Source organism: Mobula hypostoma, chromosome 8 (genome assembly GCF_963921235.1).
Source record: "Mobula hypostoma chromosome 8, sMobHyp1.1, whole genome shotgun sequence".
In the NCBI taxonomy this organism is placed as follows: domain Eukaryota; kingdom Metazoa; phylum Chordata; class Chondrichthyes; order Myliobatiformes; family Myliobatidae; genus Mobula; species Mobula hypostoma.
In genome coordinates this window covers 56,977,997-56,999,080 of record NC_086104.1, presented here as the reverse complement: position 1 = coordinate 56,999,080, position 21,084 = coordinate 56,977,997, and the positions used below count along the sequence as shown (strand labels likewise).

The 21,084-nt window shown below is 39.9% G+C and overlaps 1 protein-coding gene across 1 annotated transcript in view; it reads right to left on the bottom strand.

The window, feature by feature from the left end:
* LOC134350550 (echinoderm microtubule-associated protein-like 6) overlaps positions 1-21,084 on the bottom strand; it is a 392,224-nt gene that overhangs the window by 137,093 nt on the left and 234,047 nt on the right. Inside the window, exons 15-17 of the mRNA XM_063055883.1 lie at positions 19,275-19,380; positions 5,093-5,186; positions 4,855-4,955 (exon numbers count right to left, since the gene is read on the bottom strand). Coding sequence (XP_062911953.1) covers positions 4,855-4,955; positions 5,093-5,186; positions 19,275-19,380 — 301 coding nt within the window. The remainder of the gene's footprint in view (positions 1-4,854; positions 4,956-5,092; positions 5,187-19,274; positions 19,381-21,084) is intronic.

The following is a 21,084-nucleotide window of genomic DNA, read 5'->3' as shown; positions in this document are numbered from 1 at the left end:
AATACATTTAATCTGCAACCCTACCTTCTCTCCAAACTTCTTGTGTTAATGCTTTGAGGTCATAAAGTGCCAAAGAAAATACAGTAGGGTCAAGTGCATTGATCCTGCTGTATGAGGGGAAGAAATCAGCATGCAAATCATGTTCAACAGTATTTTGGTAGAAAACAAACATGTAAATCATGCTTGTAAAGCTTGTCTGAATCTTTTTATGAAACATCTATTTCTTTAATTCCTAAAAAAAGATAAAGACCCCACTGAATGTGCATCATATAGAGCTATATCCTTGTTAAATGTGGCCTCCAAAATTTTTTCTAAAATATTAGCAATTAGATTGGAAAATGTATTGCCACAAATTGTTTCTGACGACCAGACAGGATTTATTAAAAAGCGTTATTTGTATTCTAATGTTAGGAGGTTGAAGAACATTGTATATACTTCTTCATCTAAAACTCCAGAATGTGTTATTTCACTTGACGCCGAGAAGGCGCTTGATAGAGTTGAATGGGAATATTTATTTAACATCCTTGAGAAATTTAATTTTAGCCCAAAATTCATATCTTGGATTTAAATTGATATATACTATGCTTTTGGCTTCTGTACTTACTAATAATCAAAGATCCCCCATTTTTAGGCTTTTTTGAGGTACTAGACAGGGCTGTCCTTTAAGCCCTTTACTATTTGATATTGCCTTGGAACTCTTGGCAATCGCTCTTCGTGATTCACCCAATATATTTGGCATTATTCGTGGGAATGAGATGCATAAGGTATCATTATATGCAGATGACCTGTTACTATGTATCTCTAATCCAGAGAAATCCATCCCTGCAGTAATATTATTACTTGCTCAGTTTAGTAGTTTTTTTGGTTATAATCTGAATCTTAATAAGAGTGAGCTTTTCCCATTAAATATGCAAGTTCCAATCTATAGACGATCACCATTTAAACTGGTTACTGATTATTTTACTTAGTTGGGTATTAAAATTACTAAGAAGCATAAGAATCTATTTAAGGCTAACATTTTATCCTTAATTGATCATGTTAAACAACTGCTTACTAAATGGTCCCCATTGTCCCTATCATTGATTAGTCGAATCAATGCTATTAAGATGATTATTTTACCTAAATTTCTGCATCTATTTTAGGCGGTACCAATCTTCATCTCTAAATCCTTTTTTGATATGATTGATTCTAAAATTTCTTCATATATATGGCAGAATAAAAATCCTAGATTAAGTAAGAAATATTGAAAGAAATCAAAAAAGGATGGCGGTTTGGCATCGCCGAACTTTAGATTCTATTATTGGGCAATTAATATTCGATACCTAATGTTCTGGACACAAAATTTGGATGAAATTCAATGTCCACGATGGGTGAACCTCGAGTGTGAGTCTGTTCAGGGGTTCTCATTAGCTTCTATTTTAGGGGCTTCGCTTCCCTTTGCACTTACTAAACTGAATAAACAAGCGATTAATCCAATAATTAAACATACAATACGAATATGGTTTCAATTTCGTAAATTTTTTGGATTGAATAAATTTATCCTATCAAGTCCTATTATATCCAAGTTTTTCTTCCAACCATTCAGAACTGATCAAGCTTTTCTTTTATGGAAAATGAAGGGAATAATATGTTTTGTGACTTATTCATGGATAATTGTCTCATGTCCTTTGAATAGTTGTCTAATAAATATAATTTGCCTAGATCACATTTTTTCAGATGTTTACAGATTAGAAACTTTTTGAAGGTTATTTTATCTACTTTTCCAATATCACATCAAACAGCAATTACAGAAATTTTTTTAGGTTTAAACCCCTATCAGAATAGTTTAATAGCAATTGTTTATGATTTAATTATGAAAATACATTTAGGTATGTCTGATAAAATTAAGAATGAATGGGAAAGAAAACTTCAGGTATCTTTACCCATAGAGAAATGGGAGAAAATTCTCCAACTGGTTAACACTTCTTCAATGTGTGCTAGACATGCTTTGATACAATTTAAGGTGGTTCATAGGACCCATATGTCTAAGGATAAGTTAGCTCGTTTTTATGGTCATATAAACCCTGTCTGTGACAGATGTAATTCTGAAGTAGCTTCCTTGACACATATGTTCTGGTCTTGCCCCCTTTTGGAAAAATATTGGAAAGACATTTTTGATATTATTTTAGTAGTTTTGCGTATTGATTTACAACCTCATCCTATTACTGCAATTTTTGGATTACCAATGATAGACTTTAGTCATTTATCCCCTTCAGCTTGTCGTTTTATTGCATTTGTTACATTAGTAGCCAGAAGATCCATTTTAGTTAAGTGGAAAGATTTTAATCCCCCTACTACATTTCAATGGATTTCCCAAACTATAACATGTTTAAATTTGGAAAAAGTTAGGAGTGGTACCACTGATCCTTCAGTTAAATTTGAAGAAACTTGGAGGCCATTTATTCAACATTTTCAAATGATGTAAGTTGACCTTTTCTGAATCCTTTTTAATAACTTTTTGTTTGTGTATAGAGGAGCGGAGTTAATGACAAATAATGATCTTAACTGATAAAATATGGCAGCCCAGTTTTTGTTTTGTTTTTTTTTAAGTGCAGGGGGTAAAAACTTTTTTTTGAATCTTTTTCATGTTCAGTTATTAAGAGATTGGGAGGTTTAAATTAAATATGTTACTCGGAGTCTGTGTCTGTATACGTTAACCATTATTAATGTAATCCCCATCTCTTTGTATCATTATCATTGTTATGTTTATCAATTTGAAACTCAATAAAAAAGATTGAAAAAGAAAGAAAGAAGCTTGTCTGTATAGCATAAGTATAATTGGGATATTTAATTCATAGAATTAACTTTTTCTATCAGTAAAACCCATGAATGAAATGTAATTTCTTCATTTTGAAAAAAGAAATGATCCTTGTTACTGGATTCATTTCTTAAAGGATTGAAAAATTGACATTCTTGTATTTTCAGTTTGAAATGTGCCTATTCTAATGGATTTTTCCCACCGTTTTTAAAGATATTTTTAGATTTTGTTGGATGCCAAAGGGTGATTTTTTTTGTGTGCAATTTAAAATAACAGTATACATTTCCCATTTGAGAACTGTATATACTATGTTATTCAGAAAAAGCTGTGACTGAAGTGTGATTATATGTAAATGAAGTAATGAAAGTGTTCCAACAGCAGCAGGATATCATTTGAACTCTTTCCACACACAGAATCTAAGAGGAGAAGGATAAATGGTTTTGCTTCAGATGAACGCCATCAATCTGGCATATGACCAGACTGAGAAGTTGGCCTGCTTCTTGAACTAGCTTTTGAGGATTGATAGGAATGTGCAGCAAGGGGAGAGTGAAAACCATCAAGAAATAAACTTTTCCCCAAAGGTATACAGGAAAAGTACTTGTCTGCTGGATCCAATATCTAATCCTTCCCTCTGCTTTTCCAAGTTCAGAAATAACCATCTCACAGCTGTTAAATTCAATTGACTCTTGAGCTTTAAAGAACAAAGCCTCACATGGGTATTATAATCATTGATTTAGCTCACCACAATATTAACAGGAAAGCTTCAAAACAACCATAATCAAACCACCTAAATCCAATCTCTCTCCATCTATCTGAACATGAGAAAGATGCAGTAAAACTCCCCTCACACAACCTGAGAATTAAAATGTGCTCTGCGTTTTATGAATTTCCATGTGCATAGTTTAGTGACTTGAGATTTTTTGAAATACTGCCAACGTAAAAAAAAAGACTATTAAGCCTAACTGTATATGAGAATTTTACAAATTATAAAGCACATTGAATTACCAGCAGGAAGAGTAGCTCTACCATCATTTCTTTGACTTTCAGTAGTTAACCGTACACCTGTACATACACTTTTCTACTAGAAATAACATTTTATAGGCACAAATATTAATATAGGTTGAGTACACCTTATCCAAAAATCCAAAAACCTTCAAAATTTGTACAACACTGACGTGACGTCACAAATGAAGAATTCCACAAGGCGCTGGGAAGGAGATGTGCAGGTCTCTGTGCAACACAGACAGTTCTGAGAAGTGAACTCACATATGTAATGAACAGAAGTTAATGAAAAATAGAAAAACACTGCATAAAGTGGAAACTGAAGATCTCGAAAGTGTATTGAAAGAGTGGATTCATCAGCGTCGGAGTGAACATATGCCGCTTTGTGGTATGCTCATCACGAAACAAGCAAAGATCTATCACGATGAACTGAAAATTGAAGGTAATTGTGAATACTCAGCAGGCTGGTTGCAGAAATTTAAGAAAAAGCACGGCATCAAATTTTTAAATATTTGTGGTGATAAAGCGTCTGCTGATCATGAACCAGCAGAGAAATTCATTGATGTATTTGCCAAGGTCATCACTGATGAATATCTAACACCAGAACAAGTCTACAAAACTGATTGACTTTTTATACCTTACATCAAACCTAAAAAAAAGTAAAATACAAATACAGTGTACTGTAACCTTTAATCAAAACAAAGCATGGTAGGTGGAAACTGAAAGCCTGCCGTTGTTTGTTGCTGTTTGACAGCTGGTTCAGATATTCTCCTGATGCTGCTGTGCTGCTTTTGTTGCTCTGTACACATTATATTTTCATTAAATTAATGTTATGTAATAATTTTTACTGTTAAGTATCTATTTGTGATGAACAAGTGTAAGATAAAGATTCCTAACTGGCAGCACATAAATTCAGAGTCGGAAATTATGGCGATCCCAATCTATGTTATTATATATTTCAAAATTGAAACACTTCTGGCCCCAAGCACTTCGGATAAGAGGTACCAACCTGCACTATCTTATTCAATTCTGCAATGTAACTCAATGAAGGATACCTGCATGCTGCCAGAATTTTATATGTTTTATCCCAACAGTAACAAGCTTGTCAACATGCTGCGGATTGCACTTCACCACAAATATCTTGTCTTTATGTCCCCTAAGGAAAAGAAACATACTTTTTTTTAAAAAACGGAATTTTGAACACGCACCAGCTGTATAAAACTGATTCACTGAACGAAATCATTTGTAAAACTTTATTGTTATAAGTTGAGATAAAGAATACAAAATGCTAACCTTGATGTTGCTAGTCTTTCTCCCCTTTTCCAGTCCCATACAACGATAGTATGGTTGTCATCCAAACCAATAGATACCAAACTTTTTCCATCAGCTGCAAAGTGAATGGAAATCAAAGTGATCTGTTTTGTACTTCCAAAACAGAAAATTGTTTTGGTTACCATGTTATACTTTCATTAAAAGGGCACAGTTATGCAAGAAACACTGTTTTAGATCATACTTCTTTTAAAACAAGTCACAATGACCTGGTACAAAGTGATATGGTTATCATGTGCATATGAATTCTGAATGATAATGCAGGAAAACAATGTAAATAATGATTAGGTAATGGATGGTAAACACATATCTTCGTAATTTGTAAGTAGCACAAAACAAGATGTTTCCTTTTGACATTTAGTGTCATCATTTTGCCAACCATCAAGATTCTGGGTATCAATGTAAGCCAAAAATTTTACTGGGCCAGCCACATGAATTTTTTTTGATATAGGAGCAGAATTAGGCTAATTGGCCCATCGATCTGCTCTGCCATTTTATCATGGCCGATCCAATTTTCCTCTCAACCCCAATTTCCTGCCTTCTTACCATTTCACTTCATGCTTTGACCAAGAATCTATCAACCTCTACCTTAAATATACATAAAGACTTGGCCTCCACTGCTGCTTGTGGCAAAGAATTCCAGATTCACCACTCCTTGGCGAAAGAAATTCTTCCTAATCTCCATTCTAAAAGGATGTCCTCTATTTTTAGGCTGTGTCCTCTGGTTTTAGACTCTCCCACCATAGGAAACATCTTCTCCACATCCACTCTATCACCATTCTCGAGGTTTCAATAATGTCACCCCTCATTCTTCTGAATTCTAGTGAATACAGGTCCAGAGCCATCAAACACACTTCATATGACAAGCAATTCAATTTAGGAATCATTTTTGTAAACCTCCTTTGAATCCTTTCCAGTTTCAGCACATCCTTTGTAAGACAAGGGGCCAAAAACTGCTCACAACACACCGTCAAACTTCACCAATGCTTTATAAAGTCTCAAAATTACATCCCTGCTTTTATATTCTAGACCTCTTGCAATGAATGCTAACATTGCACTTACCTCCCTTACCGTAGATTCAACCTACAAACGAACCTTTTAGGGAATCCTGTACAAGGACCCCCAAGTCCCTTTGTGCCTCAGTTTTTTTTAATATTTTCTCTCCATTTAGAAAATAGTCTACCCTTTCATTTCTTCTACCAAAGTGCATGACAATATACTTCGCGACATTGTATTCCATATGCCATTTCTTTGCCATTCTCTGAATCCAAGTCCTTCTGTAGCCTCTCTACTTCCTCAAACCTACTTGCCCCTCCAACTATCTTCATATCATCTGCAAACTTAGCAATAAAGCCATCAATTCCATCATCCAAATCACTGACTATTAAGGCCAAAAGGATTGGTCTCAACATAGACCACTGTGGAACATCACTGGTCACCAACAGCCAACCAGAAAAGGCTTCCTTTATTCCCATTCTTTGCCTCCTGCCAATGAGCCACTGTTTTATCCATGCTAGAATCTTTCCTGTAATACCATGTGCTCATAGCTGGTTAAACAGCCTCATGTGTGGCACCTTGTCAAGGACCTTCTGAAAATCTGAGTACAAGACTTCAACTGATTCTCCTTTGTCTATTCTGCTTATTATTAATTGACTCTAGTATCTTCCCAACCACTGAGACCAGACTAACTGGCTTATAAGCAACACACATAAAAGTTGCTGGTGAACGCAGCAGGCCAGGCAGCATCTTTAGGAAGAGGTGCAGTCGACGTTTCAGGCCGAGACCCTTCGTCAGGACTAACTGAAGGAAGAGTGAGTAAGGGATTTGAAAGTTGGAAGGGGAGGGGGAGATCCAAAATAATAGGAGAAGACAGGAGGGGGAGGGATGGAGCCAAGAGCTGGACAGGTGATAGGCAAAAGGGATACGAGAGGATCATGGGACAGGAGGTCCGGGAAGAAAGACAAGGAGGGTGGGGAGGACCCAGAGGATGGGCAAGGGGTATATTCAGAGGGACAGAGGGAGAAAAAGGAGAGTGAGAGAAAGAATGTGTGTATAAAAATAAGTAACAGATGGGGTACGAGGGGGAGTTGGGGCATTAGCGCAAGTTAGAGAAGTCGATGTTCATGCCATCAGGTTGCGGAACGCAGAGAGGGGGGGAGGGAAAGATGTGCTTAGTGGTGGGATCCCGTTGGAGGTGGCGGAAGTTACGGAGAATAATATGTTGGACCCGGAGGCTGGTGGGGTGGTAGGTGAGGACCAGGGGAACCCTATTCCTAGTGGGGTGGCAAGAGGATGGAGTGAGAGCAGATGTACGTGAAATGGGGGAGATGCGTTTAAGAGCAGAGTTGATAGTGGAGGAAGGGAAGCCCCTTTCTTTAAAAAAGGAAGACATCTCCCTCGTCCTAGAATGAAAAGCTCTGCATTCTGCAGGGATCGCTCCCTACGCGACTCCCTTGTCCATTCGTCCCCCCCAACCCTCCCCACTGATCTCCCTCCTGGCACTTATCCGTGTAAGCATAACAAGTGCTACACATGCCCTTACACTTCCTCCCTTACCACCATTCAGGGCCCCAAACAGTCCTTCCAGGTGAGGCAATACTTCACCTGTGAGTCGGCTGGGGTGATATACTGCGTCCGGTGCTCCCGATGTGGCCTTTTATATATTGGCGAGACCCCACGCAGACTGGGAGACCACTTTGCTGAACACCTACGCTCTGTCCGCCAGAGAAAGCAGGATCTCCCAGTGGCCACACATTTTAATTCCACATCCCATTCCCATTCTGACATGTCTATCCATGGCCTCCTCTACTGTAAAGATGAAGCCACACTCAGGTTGGAGGAACAACACCTTATATTCCATCTGGGTAGCCTCCAACCTGATGGCATGAACATCGACTTCTCTAACTTCCGCTAATGCCCCACCTCCCCCTCGTACCCCATCTGTTACTTATTTTTATACACACATTCTTTCTCTCACTCTCCTTTTTCTCCCTCTGTCCCTCTGAATATACCCCTTGCCCATCCTCTGGGTCCCCCCCCTTGTCTTTCTTCCCGGACCTTCTGTCCCATGATCCTCTCGTATCCCTTTTGCCTATCACCTGTCCAGCTCTTGGCTCCATCCCTCCCCCTCCTGTCTTCTCCTATCATTTTGGATCTCCCCCTCCCCCTCCAACTTTCAAATCCCTTACTCACTCTTCCTTCAGTTAGTCCTAACGAAGGGTCTCGGCCTGAAACGTCGACTGCACCTCTTCCTAGAGATGCTGCCTGGCCTGCTGCGTTCACCAGCAACTTTTATGTGTGTTGCTTGAAATTCCAGCATCTGCAGAATTCCTGTTGTTAACTGGCTTATAGTTTCCTTTCTTCTGCCTTTCTCCCTTCTTGAGTAGTGGAGAGACATTTGCAATTTTCCAGTCTTCTGGAACCAGACAAGAATCTAGTGATTCTTGAAAGATCATTACTAAAGGCTCCACAATCTCTTCAGCCACCTCTTTCAGATCACTGGGGTGTACACAATCTGTCAGGTGACTTATCTACCTTCAAACCTTCCAGTTTCCCAAGACCTTATCTCTAGTAATGGTAACTTCACACACTTCACCTGGGTTTTCACTGTACTGCTTCTCACAGTGAAGACTGATGCAAAATACTTATTCAGTTTGCCCATCATTTCCTTGTCCCTCCATTACCACTTCAGCATCGCTTTTCAGTGTCTGATATCCATTCTCGCTCTCTTTTATACTTTGTGTATTTGAAAAAACTTTTGGTATCCTCTTAAACACCTGGCTTACTTTTGTATTCCATCTTGCCTTCTTACTGACTTATTAGTGGCCTTCTGTTGTTTTTTTTTTAAAACAGCTTTCCAATCCTCTAACTTCCCACTAGTTTTTGCTCCATTATATGTCCTCTCTTTGGCTTTTATGCTTGTTTTGAATTCTCTTGTTAGTCATGGTTATGTCATCTTGCCTTTAGAATATTTCTTCCTCTTTGAGATGTACAGTATATATCCTGTGCCTTCTGAATTGCTTCCAGAAATTCCAGTCCTTGCTGCTCTGCCGGGACATGAAATCCAGAGAATATTAAATGCTATACAACTCGCTGTATCTTTGTACCACTTTCCAACTCTCTGTAATCCATAAACTGAAGCACCTGATGAATTGTAACTCAAGCGATACACAAGCCACTTACATTTAGGGAAATGCAATCAACAGTATATTATCAGTAGCCACTTATCTACCACCCACAATATGCACTCCTTTGCCACAGGCACAATATATTCCAACTCAAAACCTTTTTGACATTGCTCTTTCCAAACCCATATCCTCTCCCACTTAACAAGAGATTCTGCAGATACTGGAAATCCAAAGCAACACACACAAAATGCAGGTTAAGCAGCATCTATGTAAATGAATAAACAGTTGACGTTCTGGGCCTTGACCCTTCATCAGGACTGCCCACTTAGGAGGACAAGTACACCAAACAAATGTGAATGCCATCACTTTCAAATCTCTTACTATCTCTTCTTTCAGTTAGTCCTGACGAAGGGTCTCGGCCTGAAACGTCGACTATACCTCTTCCTGGAGATGCTGCCTGGCCTGCTGCGTTCACCAGCAACTTTTAAGTGTGTTGCCATCAACTGTAAGTTTACTTTCAAGCTATTCACTATTTTGAATAAGAAATATAACTCTGTTCATTCAGTACTGTATCAATATCCTAAAATTCCTTACGTAACAACAATGAAGTCATACCTTCATCACAAAAACTGCATCCATTTAAGAACACAATACAGAACATTAAATACTACAACCCCTTCAGCCCACAATATTGTGACGACTTTTTAATTTACTCTAGGATTGATTTAATTGTCTCCTCCTACATTGCCCTCCCTTTTTTTCCCCACCCATGTGCCTATCTAAGAGTTTCTTAACTGCTTTACTATATTTGCCTCCACCACTATCCCTGGCAGTGCATTCCATGCACCCAGCACTCTAAGTGTAAAAATCTTTCCTCTTACTTTCCAGCAATCACGATAAAAAATTGCTCCCTTGTATTAGCTATTTCAGCCCTGGTAAAATGTCTCTGGCTATCCACTTGATCTCTGCCTTTATCATCTTATCAAGCTACCCCTCACCCTCCTTCATTCCAAAGAGAAAAGCCCTAGCTCACTCAACCTCTCTAATCCAGGCAGCATCCTGGTAGATCTCCTCTGCACCCTCGCTGAAAGTTCCACACTCTGGCAGATCTCTTCATCCATGCTGAAGGCTCCACACCCTGGTAGATCTCCTCTGCACCCTCGCTGAAAGTTCCACATCCTGGTAGATCTCCTCTGCACTCTCACTGAATGTTCCACACCCTGGTAGATCTCCTCTGCACCCTTGCTGAAGGCTCCACACCCTGGTAGATCTACTCTGTACCTGTGCTGAAGGTTCCACACCCTGGTAGATCTCCTCTGCACCCTCGCTAAAGGTTCCACACCCTGGTAGATCTACTCTGCACCTGTGCTGAAGGTTCCACACCCTGGTAGATCTCCTCTTCACCCTTGCTGAAGGCTCCACACTGTAGTAGATCTCCTCTGCACCCTCGCTGAAAGTTCCACATCCTGGTAGATCTCTGCACCCTTGCTGAAGGCTCCACACCTGGTAGATCTCCTCTTCACCCTTGCTGAAGGCTCCACACCCTGGTAGATCTCCTCTGCACCCTTGCTGAAGGCTCCACACCCTGGTAGATCTACTCTGTACCTATGCTGAAGGTTCCACACCCTGGTAGATCTCCTCTGCACCCTCGCTGAAAGTTCCACACCCTGGTAGATCTACTCTGTACCTATGCTGAAGGTTCCACACCCTGGTAGATCTCCTCTGCACCCTCGCTGAAAGTTCCACATCCTGGTAGATCTCCTCTGCACCCTTGCTGAAGGTTCCACATCCTGGTAGATCTCCTCTTCACCCTTGCTGAAGGCTCCACACCCTGGTAGATCTCCTCTGTACCTGTGCTGAAGGCTCCACACCGTAGTAGATCTCCTCTGCACCCTCGCTGAAGGCTCCACACCCTGGTAGATCTCCTCTGCACCCTCACTGAAGGCTCCACGCCCTGGTAGATCTCCTCTGCACCCTCGCTGAAGGCTCCACACCCTTCCCATAATGAGATGACCAGAACAGAAAATAATATTTTTAAATGTTGGCTAACCAGGGTTTTATAGCGCTGCAACATCACCTCCCGGCTCTTAAATTCATTCACCTGACTAATGAAGGTCAACAAACCATACATCTTCTTACCAAACCTATCAATTTGCATGGCAATTTTGAGAAATCTATAGACGGAGACCCCAAGATGCCTCTGTTTCTCCTCACTACTAAGAACCCTGCTTTCAAATTTGATGTTCCAAAGTGACTAACTTCACACTTCTCTGGGTTGAACACCATCTGCCACATCTCAATGCAGCTCTCTATCCTGTCAATATCCTATTTTAACCTATAACAACCTTCTTCACTATCCACAACTCCACCAACCTTCATGTCACCTGCAAATTTACTAATCCATATCCTCATCCAAGTCATTGATAAAAATCACAAAAAGCAGGAGTACCAGAACAAAATCCACAGAACACCAGTGGACATCAGCCTCCATTCAGAATATGCTCCATCTACAACCACCCTCTGCCTTCTATATGCAAGCCAATTCTGAAGTCAGACAACCGATTTTCCCTGGATCCCATGCTTCCTGACTTTCTGAATGAGTCTACAATGGGAACCTCATCAAATGCCATACTAAAATCCATATACACCACATCATCAATGTGCTTTATCATATCCTCAAAAGAATTCAGTCAGGCTCCTGAGGTATGATCTATCCCTTCAAAACTATGCTGACTATCCCTATTCAGACTATGCTTCTCTAAATGGTCATAAATTCTATTTCTAAGAATCTTTTCCAATAATTTGCCTCATCTCCACCTTTTTAAGTCCTATTGAGGATGGATATTACATACTGGCTGGTTAATGACAACCAGACCTCATGGTGACTAAAAGTATATAAAAAAAGAGCTAAATTGCAAAATTTTGTAGGGATTGCAAGAACAGGTTAACCTAAACATTTTTATTTTATCACAAGTGCATTTCAGGAGCCTGAGTTTTACAGGTAGTGGTAAACAAAACATAAATTCAGACACACCTGAAGTACTGTGCTGAAAATGGCAAATAGTTGCAGATTTAACACAGTCATGGAATTACAGAACAATACAGTATGGAAACAGGCCCATCAACCCACACCAATGATCAACAATCTATTTGCATAATCCCGCAGTAATCCCAGTTTTTAATTCTCCTCGCATTCTCATCAATTTTCTCCAAGATTCCGCCACTCATCTACACACTAGGGGCAATTTACTGTGGCAAATTACTTTACTCACCCTACAAAGGAGTGTGAGGACTGCTGAGAGAATCATCAGGGTCTTTATTCCACTCATCCAAGATATTTGTCAGAAGCGCTGCACACACAGGAGCCTTAGCATTGTCAATAATACTTCCCATCTATCCAAGAATCCTTTTGATCCCCTACTATCAGGCAGGGGAAACCGTAACATACAACAAGGACTGTTAGGATGGGAAACTGTTTCTTCTCCTAGGCTGTAAGGCTACTGAATTCTCTGCCACCACCCAGGTTTCATCTCATTTGAAGCGCCAATAGCATTTATTCTTAACTTGTGTTATTGCATCATATTATTTGTTAATTTATTTGAGGAAATATTACTTTTTGTGTTGTGTGTGAATTACATGTACTGTGTTGTGCAACTTGGTCCAAAGGAATGTTGTTTTGTTTGGCGGTATATATGAATGTGGTTGAATGACATAAATTTGAACTTGAACATGACTTTGAGATGCTGGAGGACACTTGAGCACTTGGAGAAAACCTATGCAGTCACAGGGAAAATGTGCAAACTCCACTTTAACATGACCTGAGGTTAGGATTGGACCAGTGACTCTGGTGCTGTGCTTTATATACCTCTATCAGCATCTCTTCTAGCTGCACCACTGCGCTTCCCACATATTAGCATATTCAATTTGAGTTTCCAAATGAGCTTATGTGGACATTTGAAAGCATATTGCAAACTTTATAATTCATGGATTCTGGTAGTGTTGCTTGTATTACAAAGGAGCAAAATGAACAACAGACAAATAAAGCTCCCCAGATTTATTGTTCTGGGCACTGGAAGGCTGGTCAAAGAATTGATAGACCCTACTAAAAGAAAAAAGAAGCCTGCCTTGTCCCATGTGCATGTAGGGAGAAGTAAGCAAGGTGTGAGAAGTAGTGTGGGAAATGCACCCAAGCACATCCCTTGACAGACTGGATCAAGAAACTGGAGATGCAGTTGGATCGTCTGAGATGCTGAGGACATCATAAATGAGTGTTTTAGTGAGATAGTTACACCTAAGTTGCAGGCTACAGATGTAAGGGTGATGACCAGGAGAACTAAGAGGAGTAGGCAGATGTGCAGGGTTCCTCTTACTAGTACGTATACCCATTTGAAAACTGTAGGGGGTATGACCTTTCAAAGGCCAGCAGCAGTAGCTGGGTTAGTGTCGCCATGTCAGCTCAGACATAGAAAGGTAAGGTGTGCATTATTGTTAGGAGACTTGGTAGCAAGGGGCGCTGACGGTAATTTTTGTGGCTACAGTTGAGACTCCAGAATGGTGCGTTGCTTCCTTAGTGGCTGGATCAATGATGTCTAGCAATGGGTACAACATGTTCAGAGAAGGGATGGTAAGCAGCCAGAGGTCAGGGTCCATATTGGTATCTTTTATAATTTTATACTTACATTGAGAAAAAGAGGATAATTAAGGAGAGGGTTGGTCCACTCAAGGACAGAGGGAATTTGTGGTTGGAGTCAGAGCAAGTAGCTGAGGTGCTAAATGAGTTATAAATAAGGATTTGGAGGATAGTGAAGACAAGGTGGGTCATGCTAATATGCTGTGATATTCTGAGAATAAGGAACTTTCTTTTGAAAGTCATTAGCATGGATAAATATACTAGGCCTGATGCATTTATCCCAAAATGTTGACAGAAGCAAGTGAGGATCTTTGACAAAAATCTTTGTACCCTTCATGGCAATAGGCATGTTTCTGGAGGACTGGAGAATAGCAAATATTCTGCCTTTGTTCAAGAAGGGAAATAGGATGAATCTGTATACCTATCAGCCAGTGAGTTTCATGTCAGTGGCAGGGAAGTGTTTACTGCATTTGGGAAGGTGTGACCTGCCTAGGACAGTCAGCATGGCTTTGTGCAGGACAAGTCATGCCTTACAAATCTGATTAGTTCTTTAAGGAAATGACAAGGGTCCTTGATGAAGGTAAACAGTGGACGTTATCTATAAAGACTTTCTCGTGTTAAGTTTATTCAGAAGATAAAGATGCATGGAATCCAGGGTGAATTGCAAGTTTGGATTTGCAATCGACAAGGGTGGAAGACTGTTACTCTGAATGGAGATCTGTGACATTGGTGCTTAGGAAAGATGGGTGGTGGGACATCTGTTGTTGTGATACACATAAATGATTTGGATGAAAATGTAGATGGGTGGAGTAGCAAGTTTGTAGATGATACCAAGATTGGTGGAGCTGTGTTCAGTGAGATATAAATTGGTTATGAACATGGACAGAGAATGGCAGATGGAGTTTAACCTGGGCAAGTGTGAGGTCAAATGAGAGGAGGAATTATAAGGTTAATCATATGTCCCTTGATTGCACTGAAATACAGAGGGGCCTTGGGTCCAAGTCTATAGTTAACTAAGAGTGGCAACACAAGGTGGGTAAGGCATAAGGCATGCTTGCCCTAATTGGTAGAGTTGTTGAGTATAAGAATAAGGAAGCTATGTCACAGCTATATAAAACATTACTCAGACCACACTTGGGGTACTGCATGCAGTTCTGGCCATCCCATTATAGAATGGGCGTAGAGACTGTGAAGAGAGTGCAGAGGAAGTTTACCAGGATGCTGCTTGGATTAAAGGGTACAAGTTATAAGGAAACATTAGACCAATTTGGGTTGTTCTCCCTAGAGCATAAGAGCCTGAAGATGTTGAAGATCCAATAGAGGATTTTTAAATTACAAGAACAGATCATGTAGATAGTCAGAACCTTTTCCCTAAGACAGAAATGTCAAACACCAGAGGACAGGCTTTTAAGGTCAGGTGGGGGGAGGAGTTTACAGACAAACAAAGGGGAGAGTTTTGTTTTAACATAGAGTGGTAGGTATTGGGGTAGTAGAGGAATTGGGCAATTTGATCAGGAAAGAGATACAGTGAGCATTCACTGTTCCCCGAAATAAATATTAATCCAACTTTGTAACTCAGCTCCAAGACATTACACCTTACAGCTATTTACTTTACAAATATCCTGTCTCTCAGTATAAACAGTACCTTACATTCTCATCTATCCAGCCACAAAAAAACATTGCCTTTTCTTAATGGCTAGTATTGATTTCATGATCAATATTAACAAATATTCTTCATCCATTTCTTCTTCACCTGTACAAGAAATAATGTTACTCATAGGTCTCTTCATTCACCAGAAAGACAAAATTTGAAGTCATACTCCAGTCATTAACTACCAAACATATGTTGGGAAGGGAGTCCTGTGTATAATTCAATGCATAATCCTCAGAAACAGGAAGATAAGAGACTCTGTATCACCTGGCATTAGAAACCATTTCATTCAGCTACATTGCAACAACACTACCATGAGATCTGGGTATTAGTGGCGAGTGCAAACCTGATCAGGTGTATCATGAAACATTTTCAACTATCTTAATTTGAAATCTCTACTATTTCCCATTAATCTCCTATATATTTTTTAAAAATCTTATCTATAATAAATTAACAGGAGGATAATAAAATCTCCTCGCGAGGGAAGATTACTCTCCGAAGATACAGTGACACACGAGACACGCCTCAGATCCAACAAGGCAGATACTCATGTTGACAGATGTAACAAGAGAGATAGTTGTTTTTTCATGTGGTTTTGCACACAACATATGAATAAGAGAACAGGGAAATCTGCTTAAGAAGTTAGAAATACACAAAGCTCTGCTCAGCTGGTGGCAGATGCTACATCTTGGGAGGCCTCTGCCCAACAGCATGCTTCCAGTGCAGCAGCAATAATTTGTGAAGCATTAGCAGGTGTCCCACTGCTCAGTGTATTCTTCACCCTGAATAATGTCACAGATTTTAGCAACAATAACTTCATTTATGGAAAGTATTGCCAACCGTATGTAACATTAAAAGTGCAATTGATACCATACATGCAGACACACATAATTTATTCTAAAGACAAAAACTATAGGTGCTGGAAAATTAAAATAAAAAATACAAGTGTTGGACGTACTCAGGAGATGAAATTAACTCTCTCCTCAAATGCTGCTAGCCTTGCTGAGTATTTCTGGCACTTTTTATGTGCCATCTTCGCCTTGACTGTTTAGCACTCAAATGAGTTGGAATGAAGTCCTCAGCAACTCTGTGCAAATCGATGAGAGGATCATCGCAATACAGGACACAGACAGTTTTAAACAGAGCACTTCCTCTAGTCAACCATTGCACTTCTTTCAATCAGAATTACACAAAATGCCCTGTATCTTGACTGTCCTCACAGCCTATTAAAAACACAGGGGACATCAACTGAGAACCCCTCAACTACAGGAACAGAAACATGGGGTTCTCTGATAAGTTCAACAGATACAAGACTTTAAATGAAGGAAGATAAACATTTATAGAAAACTGAGAACTAATGCCAAAGAAATGGGTGAAGAAATACAAAAGAGAAAAATCAGGCCAAACAGCCCCTATGCCTGCTGCACCATTCACTAAGATAATATTTGTTCTCGGACTCTCGGCATCCAGGTCTTTCATCCTGGAGAAATTCCAAAGATTCAAAAATAAATTCCTCATTTTAAATGTATCATCTTAGTTTTGCCTCATTGTCTTAAGGCGAGCCCCTAGTCTAAGATCATACCCAATTCAATACTCTCCTACCAAAAGTAACATCCTTTCAGCAAAGTCTTTGCACATTTCAACACAAACAGTTCTCAATCTCCTATGCTATAGAGTTTAAGTCTAACATGCCCACTCTTTCCTTACAAGATAATCCCTACTTAGATAAACCTCTGTCATTGTCCCAAAGTCAAGTAAATCCATACTGAAGGAGACCAAAACTGTATGCAGTACTCCAAAAGTGGACTGATTGGAGTCTTCTGTACTTGTATCAGATTTTCATTCCTTTGAACATTACATTAGTCTTCCTAATTACTTGCTGTACATACATGCTGACTTTGTGTTCCCTGCACAAGAAAGTCAAGATCTCTAAGCACCAAAACTTTAATTCTTCCTACCAAAGTTGATTATCTCCCATGTATCCTTATTTTATTCCCCGGCCCAGTGTACAATCAATCCCTTTGCAGACTCCCAAGTTCTTTACACAGTTTCCTTCATCTTAAATCATCAGCAGAATTTGATACTACATACTCAGACCCTTAATTTAAATCGATCATAAATGGCCGTAGCTCCATAGCATTCCAACAATTTTAGTCTGCTGATCTGAACATGGCCATTGCTTTTCCTTTCCTTCCATTTGTTAACCAAAATACTTTGTTCATAGTCAATATTACTCAAAATATTGAGCCATTTTTGTGCAGTTATCTACTACTTTGCACCTTATGAAATGCAGAAGCCACAGTTTTGAAATGGAACAACATTGGTAAAATTAACATTGAAACAAGCAAACTTTGAAAAAGGTTTTAATAACCATTGCACCTGCTGTGACAAAGGCCTCATTCAGAATCACAGTGAACAATGGATGTGACAAGTGATACTTGTCAGATTAGAATATCATTTCTCGAATTTAGTTCTGTTTTTAACCATAGTTTCACTGAGAAGTTTCACAGCCCTGGAAAGCCATAAATCTGGAACTGAATTTAAAATCTGCATTCAATCTTTAATATCCTATGAACATTTAAGTTGGCAACCTAGCTGACATGAGAGTTTCTCAATCAGCTAGATAAACTTGTTAGGGTTGTAAGATATTGCAGCTCAGGAATTTTAAATAGACTTGCTGATGCTCTTGTAAACTTAACTCACTTTCCAAAGCCATTTTTAGAGGTTAAAATCCGTTCCTCCACCCTTCTCTACCATTACTGTATATCCACAGTAGGGCACTTTGTGGATTTTGGATAGGATACTTTGAAGAGGGTATACAAGAGACATATTAAAATTGTTCCAGGAATGAGGGAATGCAGTTATGTGGTTGGACTAAATAAGATTAAGGTTGTTTACAACAGAGAAAGTACAGATTTGAAAAAGATTTTAAAAAGCCAAAATAGGTATAAAATGAATAGGTACTGTCTTCTGATGCTGAAGCCACAGTACATCTGATAGATTGTGGATACAGAACCAATAGACTTTAAAAAGGGAAATGGATGACTCCTTGAAGGAAAACAAAATTGCAGGGATTTGAAGAAAGAGTAAGGCATCAACCTTAATCTTACTGTATAGAGAATCAGGCATTAGTACCCATTATATTTATTATATTTTTACAAATGAGACTTATTGAAAAGCCTGCTACAGACTTCATGGGCAAAGTGACCTTCTTCTGCATTACAAAAGGTGGTACTTGCATGAAAGAAAGTAACTGAATTTATATAGCTCTTTTCACAACTTCAGAAAGTGCCAAATAATTTTTTTTAACTTATTTTAAAGTGCAGTCATTGTTATATAGTAAGTGATTTTCTTATACAAAGGAGCTTAGTTTGCAGGTTTAAGGACTATAAGGAAGCAGCTGGGATAGGGGATCTGCTTACTAATGGGAACTATATGTTAATTCCTGCCCGTTAATTAACAAGTTTCTACTCCTGTTTTCTTTCCCTTGAGCCAGTATAACCTAAAGTCCAAGCACAAGCTAAGTGCCATTAGTTCTGTTTAAAATGGGTTCCAAAGTGCTACAAGCATATTTGTTGTAAAGGAAATTGTACTTTGCTTGAAGAGGCATGTAGAGAGGAACAAATTATTTTGCTGAATGAGGTGTTTCAATTTTATTTTGATCCTCTGAAGTCTAATAATAAGAATTATTTTTAAGCATTAGTAATATTTGTAACAAGTAGTTAACTGGCAACTTACATGAAAAATCAAGTGCACATACTCCTCTCTGGTGCTGTCCTTTAAGCAGTGATAGACATTTAAGTGTCTGAGTATCCCAAACATGTATCGATGGATCCCGTCCAACCTAACAAAAATTGGTAATTTTAACATTAATTTCACATTGGTTACTTAAATACCGACACGTTATAATATACAAATTACATCAAATGTATTCAAGTTAAAAAATGACAACTTTTGAAATCAAAATATTCAAAATTTCCACTTTTAGTTTTTCTGAGCAAACCATCATCTTCAACGATTGGGTCCCAATCTATATACTGCTCTTTAATCTACTATGCTGAGATACAAAAAAACAGGCAGTTTTCCAAGATCCCTTTGGCCAGATTTTTGATTCTTTTTTCCAAACAAGACAACAGGATTAAAACTGCACTAACTTTGTAGGAACACACATCAAAGTTGCTGGTGAATGCAGCAGGCCAGGCAGCATCTGTAGGAAGAGGTGCAATCGACGTTTCAGGCCGAGACCCTTCGTCAGGACTAACTGAAGGAAGAGTGAGTAAGGGATTTGAAAGTTGGAGGGGGAGGGGGAGATCCAAAATGATAGGAGAAGACAGGAGAGGGGGGGATAGAGCCAAGAGTTGGACAGGTGATAGGCAAAAGGGGATACGAGGGGATCATGGGACAGGAGGTCCGGGAAGAAAGACGGGGGGGGGAACCCAGAGGATGGGCAAGGGGTATCATCAGAGGGACAGAGGGAGAAAAAGGAGAGTGAGAGAAAGAATGTGTGCATAAAAATAAGTAACAGATGGGGTACGAGGGGGAGGTGGGGCATTAGCGGAAGTTAGAGAAGTCGATGTTCATGCCATCAGGTTGGAGGCTACCCAGACGGAATATAAGGTGTTGTTCCCCCAACCCAAGTGTGGCTTCATCTTTACAGTAGAGGAGGCCGTGGATAGACATGTCAGAATGGGAATGGGATGTGGAATTAAAATGTGTGGCCACTGGGAAATCCTGCTTTCTCTGGCGGACACACTTCACCTGTGAGTCGACTGGGGTGATATACTGCGTCCGGTGCTCCCGATGTGGCCTTTTATATATTGGCGAGACCCGACGCAGACTGGGAGACCGCTTTGCTGAACATCTACGCTCTGTCCGCCAGAGAAAGCAGGATCTCCCAGTGGCCACACATTTTAATTCCACATCCCATTCCCATTCTGACATGTCTATCCACGGCCTCCTCTACTGTAAAGATGAAGCCACACTCAGGTTGGAGGAACAACACCTTATATTCCGTCTGGGTAGCCTCCAACCTGATGGCATGAACATCGACTTCTCTAACTTCCGCTAAGGCCCCACCTCCCCCTCGTACCCCATCTGTTACTTATTTTTATGCACACATTCTTTCTCTCACTCTCCTTTTTCTCCCTCTGTCCCTCTGAATATACCTCTTGCCCATCCTCTGGGTTCCCCCCCCCTTGTCTTTCTTCCCGGACCTCCTGTCCCATGATCCTCTTGTATCCCCTTTTGCCAATCACCTGTCCAGCTCTTGGCTCCATCCTTCCCCCTCCTGTCTTCTCCTATCATTTTGGATCTCCCCCTCCCCCTCCAACTTTCAAATCCCTTACTCACTCTTCCTTCAGTTAGTCCTGACGAAGGGTCTCGGCCTGAAACGTCGACTGCACCTCTTCCTACAGATGCTGCCTGGCCTGCTGCGTTCACCAGCAACTTTGATGTGTGTTGCTTGAATTTCCAGCATCTGCAGAATTCCTGTTGTTTGCGTCTAACTTTGTAGGAAGTAGTCAACAAAATACCACTCAAATTGAGCGCT